This window comes from Ahaetulla prasina, chromosome 2 (genome assembly GCF_028640845.1).
Source record: "Ahaetulla prasina isolate Xishuangbanna chromosome 2, ASM2864084v1, whole genome shotgun sequence".
NCBI classification, from domain to species: domain Eukaryota; kingdom Metazoa; phylum Chordata; class Lepidosauria; order Squamata; family Colubridae; genus Ahaetulla; species Ahaetulla prasina.
Genome location: NC_080540.1, coordinates 176,686,991 through 176,700,905, shown reverse-complemented (window position 1 = coordinate 176,700,905; position 13,915 = coordinate 176,686,991). Strand labels below are relative to the sequence as shown.

General features: G+C 43.5%; 1 protein-coding gene across 5 annotated transcripts in view; it reads right to left on the bottom strand.

Annotated features, from left to right (window-relative positions):
- Positions 1 to 13,915, bottom strand: part of FLNA (filamin A) — an 88,957-nt gene that overhangs the window by 12,911 nt on the left and 62,131 nt on the right. For 3 of the 5 annotated variants that reach the window (XM_058166491.1, XM_058166492.1, XM_058166497.1), the window contains 9 exons: positions 11,521 to 11,768; positions 7,991 to 8,098; positions 4,698 to 4,788; positions 3,554 to 3,694; positions 3,322 to 3,450; positions 2,960 to 3,133; positions 2,716 to 2,877; positions 2,391 to 2,594; positions 1,174 to 1,326 (listed from right to left, as the gene is read on the bottom strand). In XM_058166491.1, coding sequence (XP_058022474.1) covers positions 1,174 to 1,326; positions 2,391 to 2,594; positions 2,716 to 2,877; positions 2,960 to 3,133; positions 3,322 to 3,450; positions 3,554 to 3,694; positions 4,698 to 4,788; positions 7,991 to 8,098; positions 11,521 to 11,768 — 1,410 coding nt within the window. The remainder of the gene's footprint in view (positions 1 to 1,173; positions 1,327 to 2,390; positions 2,595 to 2,715; positions 2,878 to 2,959; positions 3,134 to 3,321; positions 3,451 to 3,553; positions 3,695 to 4,697; positions 4,789 to 7,990; positions 8,099 to 11,520; positions 11,769 to 13,915) is intronic. The other 2 variants (XM_058166493.1, XM_058166494.1) reach the window with 1 other exon arrangement.

The following is a 13,915-nucleotide window of genomic DNA, read 5'->3' as shown; positions in this document are numbered from 1 at the left end:
TTAAACATCCCCAAACTCTTCACAGTCCAGTCAGATCTCATCTATCCTTTCAGGGGAGAAATTGTTAATAAGATTTGTGCAGAAGCGGGATGGTATCAAGGCTATACGGCACCAGAAGCATTATCTGTCCTACAAACAACTTTGGAGATGTTGGTGAATGTCTGGCTCTCCAGGGTAGCAACAGCTTTTCTTTCAGCACTCAACCTTGCTAAGTTGAATGATCATGCGCAAATTGTCATATTCTTTAGGTTATCAGTCCTGGAAGTGGAGAATTAAATATCTCAACAAGCTCAAAGAATGTCCTTAAGGAAGCTAGCTATGATAGATTACTTGTCACAATGTGGCATCTCAACTATGTGCCTAGCTGCACCTAAAGCAGCTTTCTCCAGTCTGGTGCCCTCCAAAGGGAAGGAGAGATGAGAGTTAATTTGGCCTAAATCTAAGAGGAATTAATTATACAAATTATGGAGTCCTTTGTGCTCGCTGAGTTTTGATGATTTTCTTGCAGACCTTTCATTACCAAGCTAGGTGTAACCCTAGTTTGATAATGAAATCTCTGCAAGAAAACCATCAAGCTCAGAGAGCACAAAGGACTCCACAGTTCAACACTGAGCCACAATAATCTCTTCTATCGGTGTCATAATAACTGACAAAGCCTGAGACACTCAGTCCCACTTGCTCGTGCAACTTCTGGATGCAGATGTTCAAAACCAGATGTGTTTTGTAGGTACGTAAGGATGTCCTCCTCCTATCATTTTTGATTCATATTTCTCTACTTAATCCAAAAGCAAACACTAGAAAATAATGTCCACTTTAACTTTCAGCCATTGTTACTGCCCTTTACAGCAATGCCTGTGAAACTGGCGGCCTGCAGGCCGGATGCATTACATGCAGGCCAAACACACGCCCCGGCTCCACAAAGGCAAAAAACATTACAATACATCACAATACGTCACATGACACCATCGGCCAATGGGAAACCTCGCTATTGACTCTCACATAATAGTTTTTTATCTATCTGGGAAGCAAGTCTTTAACAACAGCTTGTTCAACAATCCAGATTTTAAAGACCTGCCTGCCTGACCCTTACTGGAACCATCTTTTGGGGCATCCTAAACACTTTTTGGACCCTTCTTTGTTCCCATGTGACACAAGAAGGACGCATGCACTCACCTGGCACGTGCTGATCTGCAAACTTAATGTTGATGATGTAGTTGCCAGGCTCAGTAGGACAATAGGTGACTTTGCAAGTACCATCTTCCAGGTCTTCTGTATTGATATCAACTTTACTGGGGCCTTCAATGGACAAACTCAGACCACCATAGCCTAAAGAAAGATCCACTTGTTATCAGAAGCTTTTAGATACATTGGAGCACCTCATCATCGTGGTATTAAGTATGCATGTCTAAGAATAATACAGCAAGTCGTACGTACAATTTATGCTAATGCTACATAATTCCCTTTCAATTATTCATAAAAGAGAAACGTGCAGGCCACTTTATCCTTGTCTGCATGAAACCTTCCCTTTTCTGGAGACCCTTCACTGAGATAATCTTCTTTTCTACCTTTCAGACATTAGCCCTTAATTCTAGCAACAGAACACTAAGCTAGGGTTGTTCTTAGTTCAGTCTAACCCTTCTTTTTAGTTAGAATGCCATACAGGTAGTCCCCGACTTACAACAGTTCATTTAGTGACTGTTCCAAATTACAACAGCACTGAAAAGTGTGACTTCACACTTATGACTGTTGCAGCATCCCCACGAACACATGATCAAAATTCAGATGCTTGGTAACTGAAGACACATTTACGACGGTTGCACTGTCCCAAGGTAACGTGATCCCCTTTTGCGACTGTCTGACAAGCGAAGTCAATGGGGAAGCCAGAGTCAGTTAACAACTGTGTTACTAACTTAACAACTATAGTGATTTACTTAACAAGTGTGACAAGACAAGTCATAAAAGAGGGCAAAATTCACTTAACAAATATCTCACTTAGCAGCAGAAATTTTGGGCTCAATTGTGGTCGTAAATCGAGGATTACCTGTATAAGATCTTCTCAACCATTCCAACCATTCCAAGCCGGCCAGTTTCCTCATAGAGCTAAAGGCGGGAAAGTGGCACGGTAGTTTTCCAGAACCTTCTGTCTTATCTTAGAAGCCCTGAGAATGAAATCTGCCCCATGTACCTCAGAAACTTCATCCTATTCACTTTTCCTCTTGGGGAAGGCTGCTTTTTACACTAGCTTACCCCAATCTGGTACCCCTCAGATGTGCTGGATTACCGCCTGCCATCATTTCCAGCCAGCATAGCAACATCAAATTAAAAAAAAAAAATCCTAACAATTTAACTTATGACATTTCAAAGGCTGTATTAAAACTTCATTTGTGTACCTGCATCCCTGGTGTCAATGATGAACTCTGAAGGTTCAAAGGTCCGGCCTTCACTGAGTCCTGGGCCAGAGACCCTGACGCGGCTGGCATCTCCAATTTCTGACTGGCTGATCATCACCGTGATAGGGCTGTTGGGGATGTGCAGCCCATTTTTCTTGATGTTCACAATGTGCTCTCCAATCTCTTTGGGGACAAATGAAATTCCTACAGAGACATTTGCAAGAGATAGAAAAAGGAGATAATTTGGTTCGACCTCTCCAACTATCTTGTTCTACCCATGAATTCTGCCAATTGGCTCAGAGGTAGGCTAAAAAGGGGCACTCACCAACATGTCCATTGCGTAGACGTTTGAGCAGACAAGGTTCCTCACGACCAGAAGGTGGGATCACTGTGGCTGTCAGCTGGCTCAAGTCTGTCTCAGTGATGTTCAAGGGAATATCAGCTGATGAGCCCACTTTGAGGTGGGACATGCGCATCGTATCATCACCTGTCAAAGCAGACAAGAGGCCTTCAGTGTAAGCCAGCTATCTGCCTAGCCCACTTTGTATCAGAGCAGTCTCACATCTCACCAGTAATCTTGGCAGTGAAAGGACTTCCTGGGATGTGCTTGTCATTGTATTTCACCAGGATATTGTAATCTCCGGGTAGAACTGGGAGATAGGACACTGTACAGGTGCCATCCTGGTTATCAGTGCATCCAATTTCTGCTTTAGAAGGGCCTTCAATGGCCAAGGAGAGGCCACCTGCAAACATCAGAAGATCAAACACTGAAGTTAGCCCTGACAAGCTCAATACTTTAGTTGCAGGAAGGAATCCCAATGACCGATTTGTACAGTTTAGGCATGTATTGGTTACATGAAGCCCTCCAAAGGGAAAGACACAAACAGAAGTAGGAACAGTTCTGGTGGGAGGAGCATATGTCACATCTTACCTTCTCCAGCATCTTTTGTGTTGACTGTGAAGACAGCTGGCTTGTTGACCACACCATGGGTAAGTCCAGGACCATAAGCTGTCACATGGCCACTGTTAACATAATCCACATAGAACTGAAGGGGGCTACCTATTGAATCAGAACATGGTATTGATGTCACTTAGATATTATTCAGAACTCACAAACCAGTCCCTCCAGGATAACTGGGAAACTTCACAGTCTGCAATGTTACCTGGGATATGCATATTGTCGTAACGGATGTCCATCTCATGCAAGCCAGCCTCAGTGGGGGCATAACGCACTGTCACTGTGCCATCTTTATTGTCAGTAATATCTGGCTTGGCCACCTTACCGGAGGGCATGCGTACCTCTCCTTTGGAAGGGGGATGGGAAGAAAAACAAAAACAGTTTAGTGGCTTCGGTTAGTCTGAGTAGGAAGCCGTAGGGGCAGCACTGTATACTATTCTGTTAGTATGGAATCAGTAGGACATTTGAACAAAACCTGACTTCTGTTGTCCAATGCAACAATTCACAGGATACGAGCTAGGGCATTTCTCTGCACTAGGCTAGAATCCCCTAAGAATTTTGCAAGGACATTTTTGGACAGTGATGGTTTCAGAAGCCTAAAGCTAAACACTGAAATCACCCTTCTGTAGCCTGGGGATTTACAGATACTCTGAACTGGAATTTCTGTCATATCAATTGGGAATGATGTCAACTGCATTCCAATATATCTAGAAGAGACAGGAAAAGCTGTGCTATCTGTACTTGAAGTGAAATCCTTAGCAAACTGCCCTGCAGCTTCCAATAGATGGTTAGTTACTCAGCTTATTTGATACTTATTATTAGATACCAATGAAGTGAAAGTTCTGGCTAAACATGAGGACTTACTTTTGGTGTCAAATCTAGATAAGAGATAACACTTAACAATAGTTGCAAAAATGCAACTCACTTTCTGCAAAGTACTTGAAGAAAAGTCACATGTATTGTATTCAGGTAATTCACATTTTGCCTCAAGAACACCGGCCATTCCCATAAAACATTGCTTACACAATGTAAGCCGCCCTGAGTCTTCGGAGAAGGGCGGGATATAAATTTAAAAAAAAAAAAAGCTAACAATTATTTTCTGCATCTGTTAGTTATGAGGAACGGGGAAAAAGAAAGTCACACTTAAAACCTTCAACCTGCCCAGCTCCATAAATCTTCAACTTTCTCACAAATTTCAGCAGACCTTGCTCATTAACACCTTAGTTGTAAAATTTAGCTATTTAAAACAAAAATAGGGATCAGGAAGCTGAATTCTGCCTCATGTTACATGTTGCATTCCCCAGGCTGTTAATGCACACAACTGCCTTTAAGCCACGTTTCCACATTACCTGTTATCTCTCCTTTTTTGATGGTGAAAGGAATAACCAAGTCGAAAGGCCGCAGTCCAGCATCCAGCCCATTGACAGGACGATCTGTGGCCTGTAAAATAGAGGTGACCCACCATCCCAACAAGAGGAGTGAGAAACATGGAGGGCATGTTGAAAGAGAAAGGGCACTTAAAGATGACAAGAAGGGATGAGAAGAATCCATAAAAAAGCAATGGAACACAGCTGACAAAGACAGATTCTGAAAAGCCCCTAGATTCTCCTAAAATATCCTAAATGCTAGAATTTGAACAGGCAGACTGACTGGCAAACCAGGTGCACTGCTGAATATAAGTGGGCTGGACAATTTCTCTTTGCTTTAAGTTCAGGGCTGCAAAGTCTGGATTTTGCAAGAATAGGACCCTCCTGGCTTTTGGATGCAGGCTTCGAACCCAGGACATGACTAGGTTTTGCTATGAAGCTGAATGTTCTCTCTCCATTGCTTTCTATGCCAATAGCTAATGAAACAATTAATTGGAAACTGCAATATTCAAGAACTTCCCAAGCTGGCAAGAACTAGAACTTGAAAGTCAGAACTGGGTTTAGGGATTGGCCCCAAAATCAGAATTTCGGGCAGCTGTATCACTTCTTTTCCCTTTTATTTTAAAAAGCACTGGAGCAAAGAGAAATTAGTTCAGCTGTCTTGTCCCTAAGTTGTTTCAAGAAGCACCTGGCAATAGCCTCCCCTCAGAAGCATCACTATTCCTGCCCAGGTTTCTTTCTGTATCCCCAAGTTCTACTTCTCCTGCTCTTAAAGGAGTTACAGACCTCGTATTTTCCAAAAAGAATAAGATCAAACCCCTATGCTTTTAGATGCCAGATTAGATATTCCTCAGGGTTAGTTTAGCTGCTGCTTACTTATGTTCTACCCCGGTTCCTTTCTGCTATCTTGCCCTTGTTGGCTGGCATGCTTGCTTATGTCTGGCTTATAATTCAGTTGGAATGCTAAGTACTGGGATCAAACCAATGGACAACCAGACAGATACTTGCCCATCAGCAAGTTCCCCCTCCCCCCCAAAAGCCAGGCCAGCATCAAGCCAAGGAGGACTCTACTTGTAGCTAGCCAGGCCCCCAGCAGACACCCTAAACAAAGAGGTGAACCACATTCCTTCATACCCGGGGATAAGGATGATACCTAGCCTGATTGGGTAGGACCTGGAAGCCCTGCCCAGCAGAGGCCTTGACAAGGACGACACACAAAGCATGGATGGCATCTAGAGATGGAGGGATGTGACCTCAGACAAAGACACCCTGGGAAAAGCACCAAACCTGCCACATTCTGGAAGGTCTCCTACCCACTCTGGAATTCAAGCAGAGCAGATATAGTGAAGGGGAGTATGTTTGGGGGGGGGGGGGTGCGATGGTGCAAAGAAAAGTATCCTCAAAAGCCACCAAGCCTATGTTTTGAGTTCCTCGCAAGCCCTATGAGAAAGCCCCACTGTGAGGATATCACGCCTGCAGCACTGCCCCTCTGCAAAAGCTCATCAAGGAGTTTAAGATAGCCAAGTGCCTCCATTTTGCTTCCATTCCTCACCATACTTTGCAGAATTAATTAATGTTAATTAATTAATTGCTAGCTGGCAATGTCTGTGCAGGAGACAGGCTGCTGGAAGAATGTTTCATGTTTGCAGAGAGTACCAAGATAGATTATAGCCAAGCCAGCAAAGAAGCATCAGCTATCTAAGAGGAAATGACCCTAAATTCAACAGTTAGTTGAAAATGTCTATGGAGATTCTCAGTCATCCAGGTCATGGTTGTCCCAAAGGTGCTTTCTCCCCCCTCCCCCACCACCATCCAGTCAGAGCTGAAGAAGCTTCTTGAATGAGAAGTGAAATGTCTTCAAAAGTCCAGTTGCCTCTTGAAAAAAAGCACCCTTAGGACAGTTAGTTGAAAAGTTTAGGGCTCTCTAAAAAACAGCCCAATTTCTTGATTTAAGGTTGGAAGAGGGGAAAAAATAATGAACATTCAGCCGTTGATTGGTTTGTGGGTCGGTGTAATCCTGTTGGTAAGAGTCACTGTTTCTCTAGTTGTATTTAAAAGAAAAGAAAGCCCTATGTATGCAATTGGCATTATAACCGTATCTAGTTTGATTTTGACTGTTCACTTGTGCTATGGAGGGAGACCATAATTCAGTGAAGGAGCACCTGGTCTGCATGGTGAAGGTCCCATATTCAGCCCCAATATCTCCAGGTAGAGATATCAGGCAGCTACTAATAGAAAAGCCCAACCAACAGTGACTCTTCAAGATCTCAAACAAGATTGGAAGTGGACAATTTCATTCTTCTGTTTTAAAGTAACAAATACACCCCCCCTTCTAAATTTCAGATGGTCTGTTCCTAGCTTCTCAGTGGAAAAAAAGGAATTAAAAAAATATTCATCTGCTCTTGAAGGCTGTATCATCCCTATGTCCTAAGAGGGAGATACAGGTAATCCTCAACTTACGACCCCCATTGAGCCTTAAAATTCTGTTGCTCAGTGAGACATTTCTTAAGTGAGTTTTGCTCCATTTTACCACCTTTCTTTACCACAGTTGTTAAGTGAATCACTGCAGTTGATAAGTTAGTAGAACGGTTGTTAAGTGAAATCTGGCTTCCCCATTGACTTTGCTTGTCAGAAGGTCGCAAAAAGGGGATCACATGACCCTGGGACAAAGCAACGGTCGTTAAGTATGAACCAGTTGCCAAGCATCTGAAATCTGATCACATGATCATGGGGAGGCTACAAAGGTTGTAACTGTGAAAAATGGGTCACTTTTTCTGGTGCTCTTGCAACTTCTTGTAACGGTCACTAAATGAACTTTTGTAAGTCGAGGACTATCTGTAATGAATTCTATCCCACAGCTTCTGCAGCTTGGTGGCGTTTCAAGGCAGGGGTCTCCAACCTTGGCAACTTTAAGCCTGGCGGACTTCAACTCCCAGAATTCCCCAGCCAGCTTTGCTGGCTGGGGGGTTCTGGGAGTTGAAGTCCACCAGGCTTAAAGCTGCCAAGGTTGGAGACCCCTATTTAAAGGGACAGTAGTGAATGGTGCATCACATAGCATCCGCCCACGTTCCCCATAACAGAACCGCTATCTTTGGATCGGAATAATTCATTGGTGCCGTTCTTGGGGAAAGGTTCAGCTCCTGACATCATCATTTCAAGCAGCCATGTCAGCCCCAAGCAGTGCCAAGGCAAGCGAAGCAGCCATCTGAATTCCATGGGGCAGTTCCTCCACCCCCAGAATGTGCTGGGCTAGCTTTTCCTCTATGAAACTGAACTGTTACTGTTGGTCCCCAGGGCTGCTGTGCACCAGGTGCGTATGCGTAGGGTGGGGCACGCATCGGCTGGGCCATCTGCTGGGGGGTCTTGCGCTCACCATCCAGGGCCTGTGGCAGGAACGGGGCAAGATGGTTAGAATAGGTCGGCGGAAAGGCCGGCTCCAAGCCAATGATGTCATTACGGCGCTTCCGTTTCAGAGCTCAGACACAGAAAAAAGGACAACAGGTTTTTTTTCCCCCTCTTTGGAGCTGGAGAACCAACCCCAAATGGAGATATCTCAACCACCTGCTGCTCATTTGCAAAGGATAAAATGATTCAACAGTTGCTGTTTGTTTACATGGGTTTGGACTTCTCTCAGTTGATGCTAATCTTTGAGATTCCATTCTTCCCAATAGGCAACAACCCCAAAGTAAAAACATAATACTGGTCTTCAAAAGAAAGATAGAAAAGTAGAAAGAAAAAAAAGAAAGAGAGAGAGAGAGAAAGAAGGAAGGAAGGAAAGAAAGAAAGAAAGAAAGAAAGAAAGAAAGAAAGAAAGAAAGAAAGAAAGTAAGTAAGTAAGTAAGTCATTGCAAAGGTCTCAGATTTGATCTGGATCTTGCCACTACCAACGTGAGAGCTAGAAACTTTTTTTTTAAACTACTCCACTATCTACAATAGCAATGGCATACAAAATGAGGACAACCAAGGAACATGAGGGAGGACATGAGAGAGGAGCTCTGCCCCCCTGAATGCTTCGATTCTTTCTATTTAAAGGGCTATACAACCAAAAATGTCTAAAGTCGATGGCAACACCTGGCTGACCTTGGCAGATCTCTGAATCCTAAGTAGGGCCAAGGTTGATTAGGTAGTACTTGCATGGAGGGACCACTAGGAAATTCCAATGCTGTATATTAGATCGGAAACTGGACAAATTGGGAGAAAATAATGGCAAGCTAATTTGGTACTGTTGCCAAAAGATTTTTTTTTTTTTTTACTGGGACATGTCCAGGAAGTCACCGGGCGTCCAGTTTGATTTAAGGGAGGCTCTACTTTTTTAAGACCTAGATCACACACACACACACACACACACAAAACCTTCATTGATTGCCAACCCCAAATAATGATCTCACTGCAACATGTGTTATATAACACAGTACCAATCTGCATTTGGAGAAGAGGCTGCCTGAAATTACATAGTAGAAACTCAGCAGAGGAGTTTCACTATTTGCTCATGCACTGAGAGGCATTAAAATTGAAAAAGTAATTTTTTTTTCTTTTTAAATGTTTTCAATATTGCGCCTGAATTTTGGGGGTTGACAAAAAATGTGTGGGCAGGTGGGTTTAATATACGGATGTGTTTTTCTGGGAGGAGTGCATCCTTGTGTAAATCCAAAATGCGTAGCTGTAGACAGGCATGAAAAGAGGTGGCTTCGGGGTGCGGGCGGGGGGGGGGCGCAACGATGACGGTCGGGCAACAGAGGATCAACCAAATCACACTAATGTTGGGTTAACCAAGTTGAGGTAATGAACTGCTGGTTGTCATTAAAGTAATGAGCTTCCTTTGGCAACTGTAAGTCAAATGGCCAAGCAGAAAACATGGGAGATGTCACTGTGTGTCCTTAGGTAAGCCTTCTCCCACACCTGCCAGATGCTTTCAACAGCTCCCTACCATCCGCCATGCTGGCTGGGAATGAACAGAGTTGTTGGCCAGCACATCTGCCAGCATCAGCTTGAGAGAGGGCTATCTCAGGTCAACTTGCCTCATTCTGGCACCACAAGCTGGCAGTAAGATGCAGATCATGGACCAGCAGGGAGTGGCTGAGAGCTATCACGCGGCATTTAAAGTTTGCGCTGGCGGAATCTTGCAAAGGGAGGTGCTGCAAAAGCCAACACCAGGGGGAAAAAAATTAACAAATAAGTCCCTAAGTTTCTGCAACCACGGAGTTGAAAATCCGTGCTCCAAAGGGGAGCCTCCAGCTTGCTGAGCAAGGTGGGGAAGGAAAAGGAAAACAGTTGATTGCTTTCCACCAAATCCAAACTTCCTTGATTCAGGGACTCTTGCCTATTTGTTTCTAAAGCCACAAGAGAGGAGGAGGAGGAAAGGCCCTGCCTGCTTCAACACCCCCACCCTCCCTTTCCTCTCCTTTCACTGAGGTGAGCCAGGAGGCTCCTTTTGTGTTGGAAACTGGAAAGTGTTACAAATATTTGAACAGGAAGACACAGTGTCCAAAAGCCAAACAATGAGTCACTTGTTAAGGACGGATAAATTGCACATAACAGTTTTGAGTTGCTAACTTGCTTTTAACCGATGTCACTGTCATATGTGTGTGTGTGTGTGTGTGTGTGTGTGTGTGTGTGTGTGTGTGTGTGTGTGTAGGGGGAGAGCTCTCTCTTCCTTATACACACCCTTTGTCATTTCTGTCCTCTTTTGTTTCGACGCAGGCGATTTCCATGAGAAAGCATTCTGAAACTCAATCTCTAAACCTAGAAACTGAAGTGGTGCGCCTACAAACGTGGGTCTGCCATCTTGAAATTTAAAAACAAAAAAACAAGTTTGTAGCCCTCATATACATGGTGTGGCCAAATTGGATGAGTTTAAGTAACTTTTTCAGAAACCAGCTGCAAAGAGTACAGACTGCCTAATTTATAGCTCCTCCTTTTTTTTTTATTTAAATTAAGTAGAATCATATCTCAAAACTGAATTAGGTAGGAAGCACTGTGGTTGCTGCTCTGGAAAGTAGGCAGCTGGGCAATCATTCCAGTAGACATCCTGCTTTCCTCTGCACAGATCTTTGGATCTTGTGAATATAAAGGAACCAAAGGGAGCCAGGAGGTTCAGCGGCTGCACTGTAGCTGGAGGGCAGTCTTTGTGGAAGGGAAAACGCCTTCCCTCTGACCTCTCCCTTCAGCCAACAGCAAGAAAACAGGTTTAGCAGCCAGATGTTCCTCCTGCTGAAGGGCACCCCAGAATTCAGATGTGAGCTCAGCCCTGGGAAGGGGGAACCAGGAGTCATTTGTCTAAGGTGTCAGATTTAAAGGAGAAATGCTTCATCTTCACAGTGTGAACAAGTAGCTTTGTTTCTGCCGTACAGCTCTCTTTTCTGTCACTCAATAATTTGATTGATGCACTCCATGTTCATACTATCCAGAAACAAGTGTTGATTTGTACCAGTTTTACTTGTTAACCAATTAGTTTTACATACTCCCTCACCTCCCACTCAAGTTTTTAAATCCAGGCACCAGCTGCTTTCCTCTTTTTACTTATTTGGGGGGGGGGAGAGTTTACAAAGGAAGGGAGAGAAGGAAACTGGGGCAGCCATTTCGTCAGAACCTTTGAATAGATTTGCACACAACTTGCTTCTACATGTACAGCATCTTTCAGGTGAATCTTTGGCCACCAGAGACACCAGTAGTCTGTTGGAAGCAACTGAAAGATGATTGCACTTTGCCTGCACAGGAGGCAGCGTATTCCCCACAAAAGCTACCACAGCAGACTCTATGGAGGCCACTGATGTGAAGATTTCTCCCGCCTCAGGGTAAAACTCACCGTAACCTGGAATGGACTGTTGGGAATATGCTCTCCTCCAAAGCGTACACAGATGACATATTTGCCCGGCTGGGGTGCTGTGTAGAAGATGTCAAAGGTCCCATCCTCATTTTCTACCACGTCAACATCTACCTCAGTGCCATCTGGTGTACACACCGTGCAGGTCACCTTGCCTTTTCCAGCAGCCTTGGCATCCACAGTGATGACAGTCTCTTCACCAATCTGGATGGTGGGGCCTATGCCAGCTCCTAGCAAAAGAAAGAATCATGGGAAAGGGAGAACTTGATCCCAACCCACACCCAACCTTTCCTCCCCTCCTCGTCCACTCTGAATCTGTTAAACTCTTAAGCCTCTTCAGCAAACCAGGTTTCTTAAAACGGGGCCCCCTCCAAATTATGCTTGGAGGTCAACTCTGGAAGCTCTTATCACAATCTCTCTGAAAGATATCTGACTGAGGAAGGTTGGATCAACTTGTATTGCCTATTTCCCAACAAATTTAGTCAGGAAAGCTGGAATCAAAAGGCTGGTTCACAAATAGATAAAAGAATCGTGAATTATCAGATTGGGATAACTCAGTGCAAGTCAGATGAAAACACCATCAACAGAGTAGCTCCTTAACATTCACCACAGAACGCCTTCAGTATAAGCAGAAGTAGAGCTAATTCCTTCATCTCTTAGCTGTTAACAAGCATGGCCACTTCATCAAACACTTCTAACTGTGTATCAGTAAACTCTTTTAGAAAATCACTATGTTTAAAAGGGAACAAGAACCTAATGTCTGAAACTAGGCCCAACCTCAATTCAGTTCCATATAAACAGAGAATGCTTCCCATTCCTTACTGCCAGAATCTTTAGCCCAGGCTCTCTTTATGCATCTCTGTAGCTTGCTCCCAGTTGTCCATGCACTTCATGCAAGGAGGAAGCTGTTGAGGTGTCAAAGAAGAGCTACTGTAGGACATCAATTGCTATTTGCATAGGGGTGGAGGGAAACATAAGTTATGAACCCTACCAAGCTCACACAAGAGGCTGACAGCTAGATCAGAAAGATACTTGATACTTCCTATCAGCCCCTAGGACTAAATCAGACAACTTCACACTGAGAAATAGAGCAAATAGTTAGCGTTATTATAGTAATCAAAGCTATGGTCAGTCACTATGAGGAGCAGATTCTTGAAGCAAAGGAAGAGTTTCATGTGGCCGTATATATCAATGCCAAAGGTTTTTGAGAGAGCTCATTTCCCCTGGAAAATAAGCCCCAACTTAACAGGAAAGTATGGGAAGTGCCATAGATAAATGTGTTTTTCTGAATTCTGAATAATAACTTCTATATGGTGATTAGCATTTTTTATTAAGAGAAAACCTTAGCTGAAATTCCAGTTGGCAGCCCACTTTCTATAAACTACAACTCTCAAGATGCTGAAGTGAGGTGAATGAGATGAGGCAGTTCCAGAACTACTAACATCCCTTGGTCTATTGTTTTAGCTGTTTTTATATATTTTAAAATGTTTTTAATATTTGTTCATGATACTATGATGATTTTAGATATTTACTGTTTTAGGTTTGTGCCCAGAGTCACTTACTCATGAAATAAGTGGCTATATAAATTAGATAAATTGCTTCAATTTTCAGCTATTTTCTTCTGAATCTGTTGCTTTCTGCCAGAACACTGAATTCACAGGTTAAACAAAGTCATCAAGACTTTCACAGCGGCCTGGGTTCGTTTTTTGGGAATCCAGAATTAGTATTTTTTTGGCAGGGTAAATATTTTTCAATATTGGCAAGGTATGTTGACAAGGGAGATGCCTGAATTCATGTACAGTATTGCCAGTTTGGCACGCACGAGCAAGCTTTGGGCAAGTGCTTTCCCTGCTCAGATTACTTGGTGAACTCCATCAGTTATAAAAATGCCAAACAGATGTTTCTCACCATCTGGCAAGCTAAGTCCATGCTAAAGACCTATCCATCCCTCGCAATTTATAGCTCTTCTTTTGGATGTCACAGATCAGCAACTTTTTCTCTCATATTGACAGAATCCAGTAATTTACCTGTTTACGTTCTTAGGCTTCCACACACGTCACTGAAGTACAATTCCTAATACCTATTGGCCAAACTGGCAAAAACTGGTAGAAACTGTAGTTCAGAAGCATCTGGAACACCACATTTCCCCCTGACCCTAGAGATCTTTGTTCCTATGCTTGATCAAGTGAAGGAACATATACTTTTAACACGGTTCTTCCACAGTGTCCAACCAGTGGAAAGCCACAGAATGGACAAGAAGAGAAGAAGCAACTTCTGCTTCATGTTATTCAGCAATGATTGCTCCAGGAGAGGGCTCTCCAACCTTGACAACTTTAAGACTTGTGGACTTCAACTCCCAGAATTCCTCAGCCAGCAA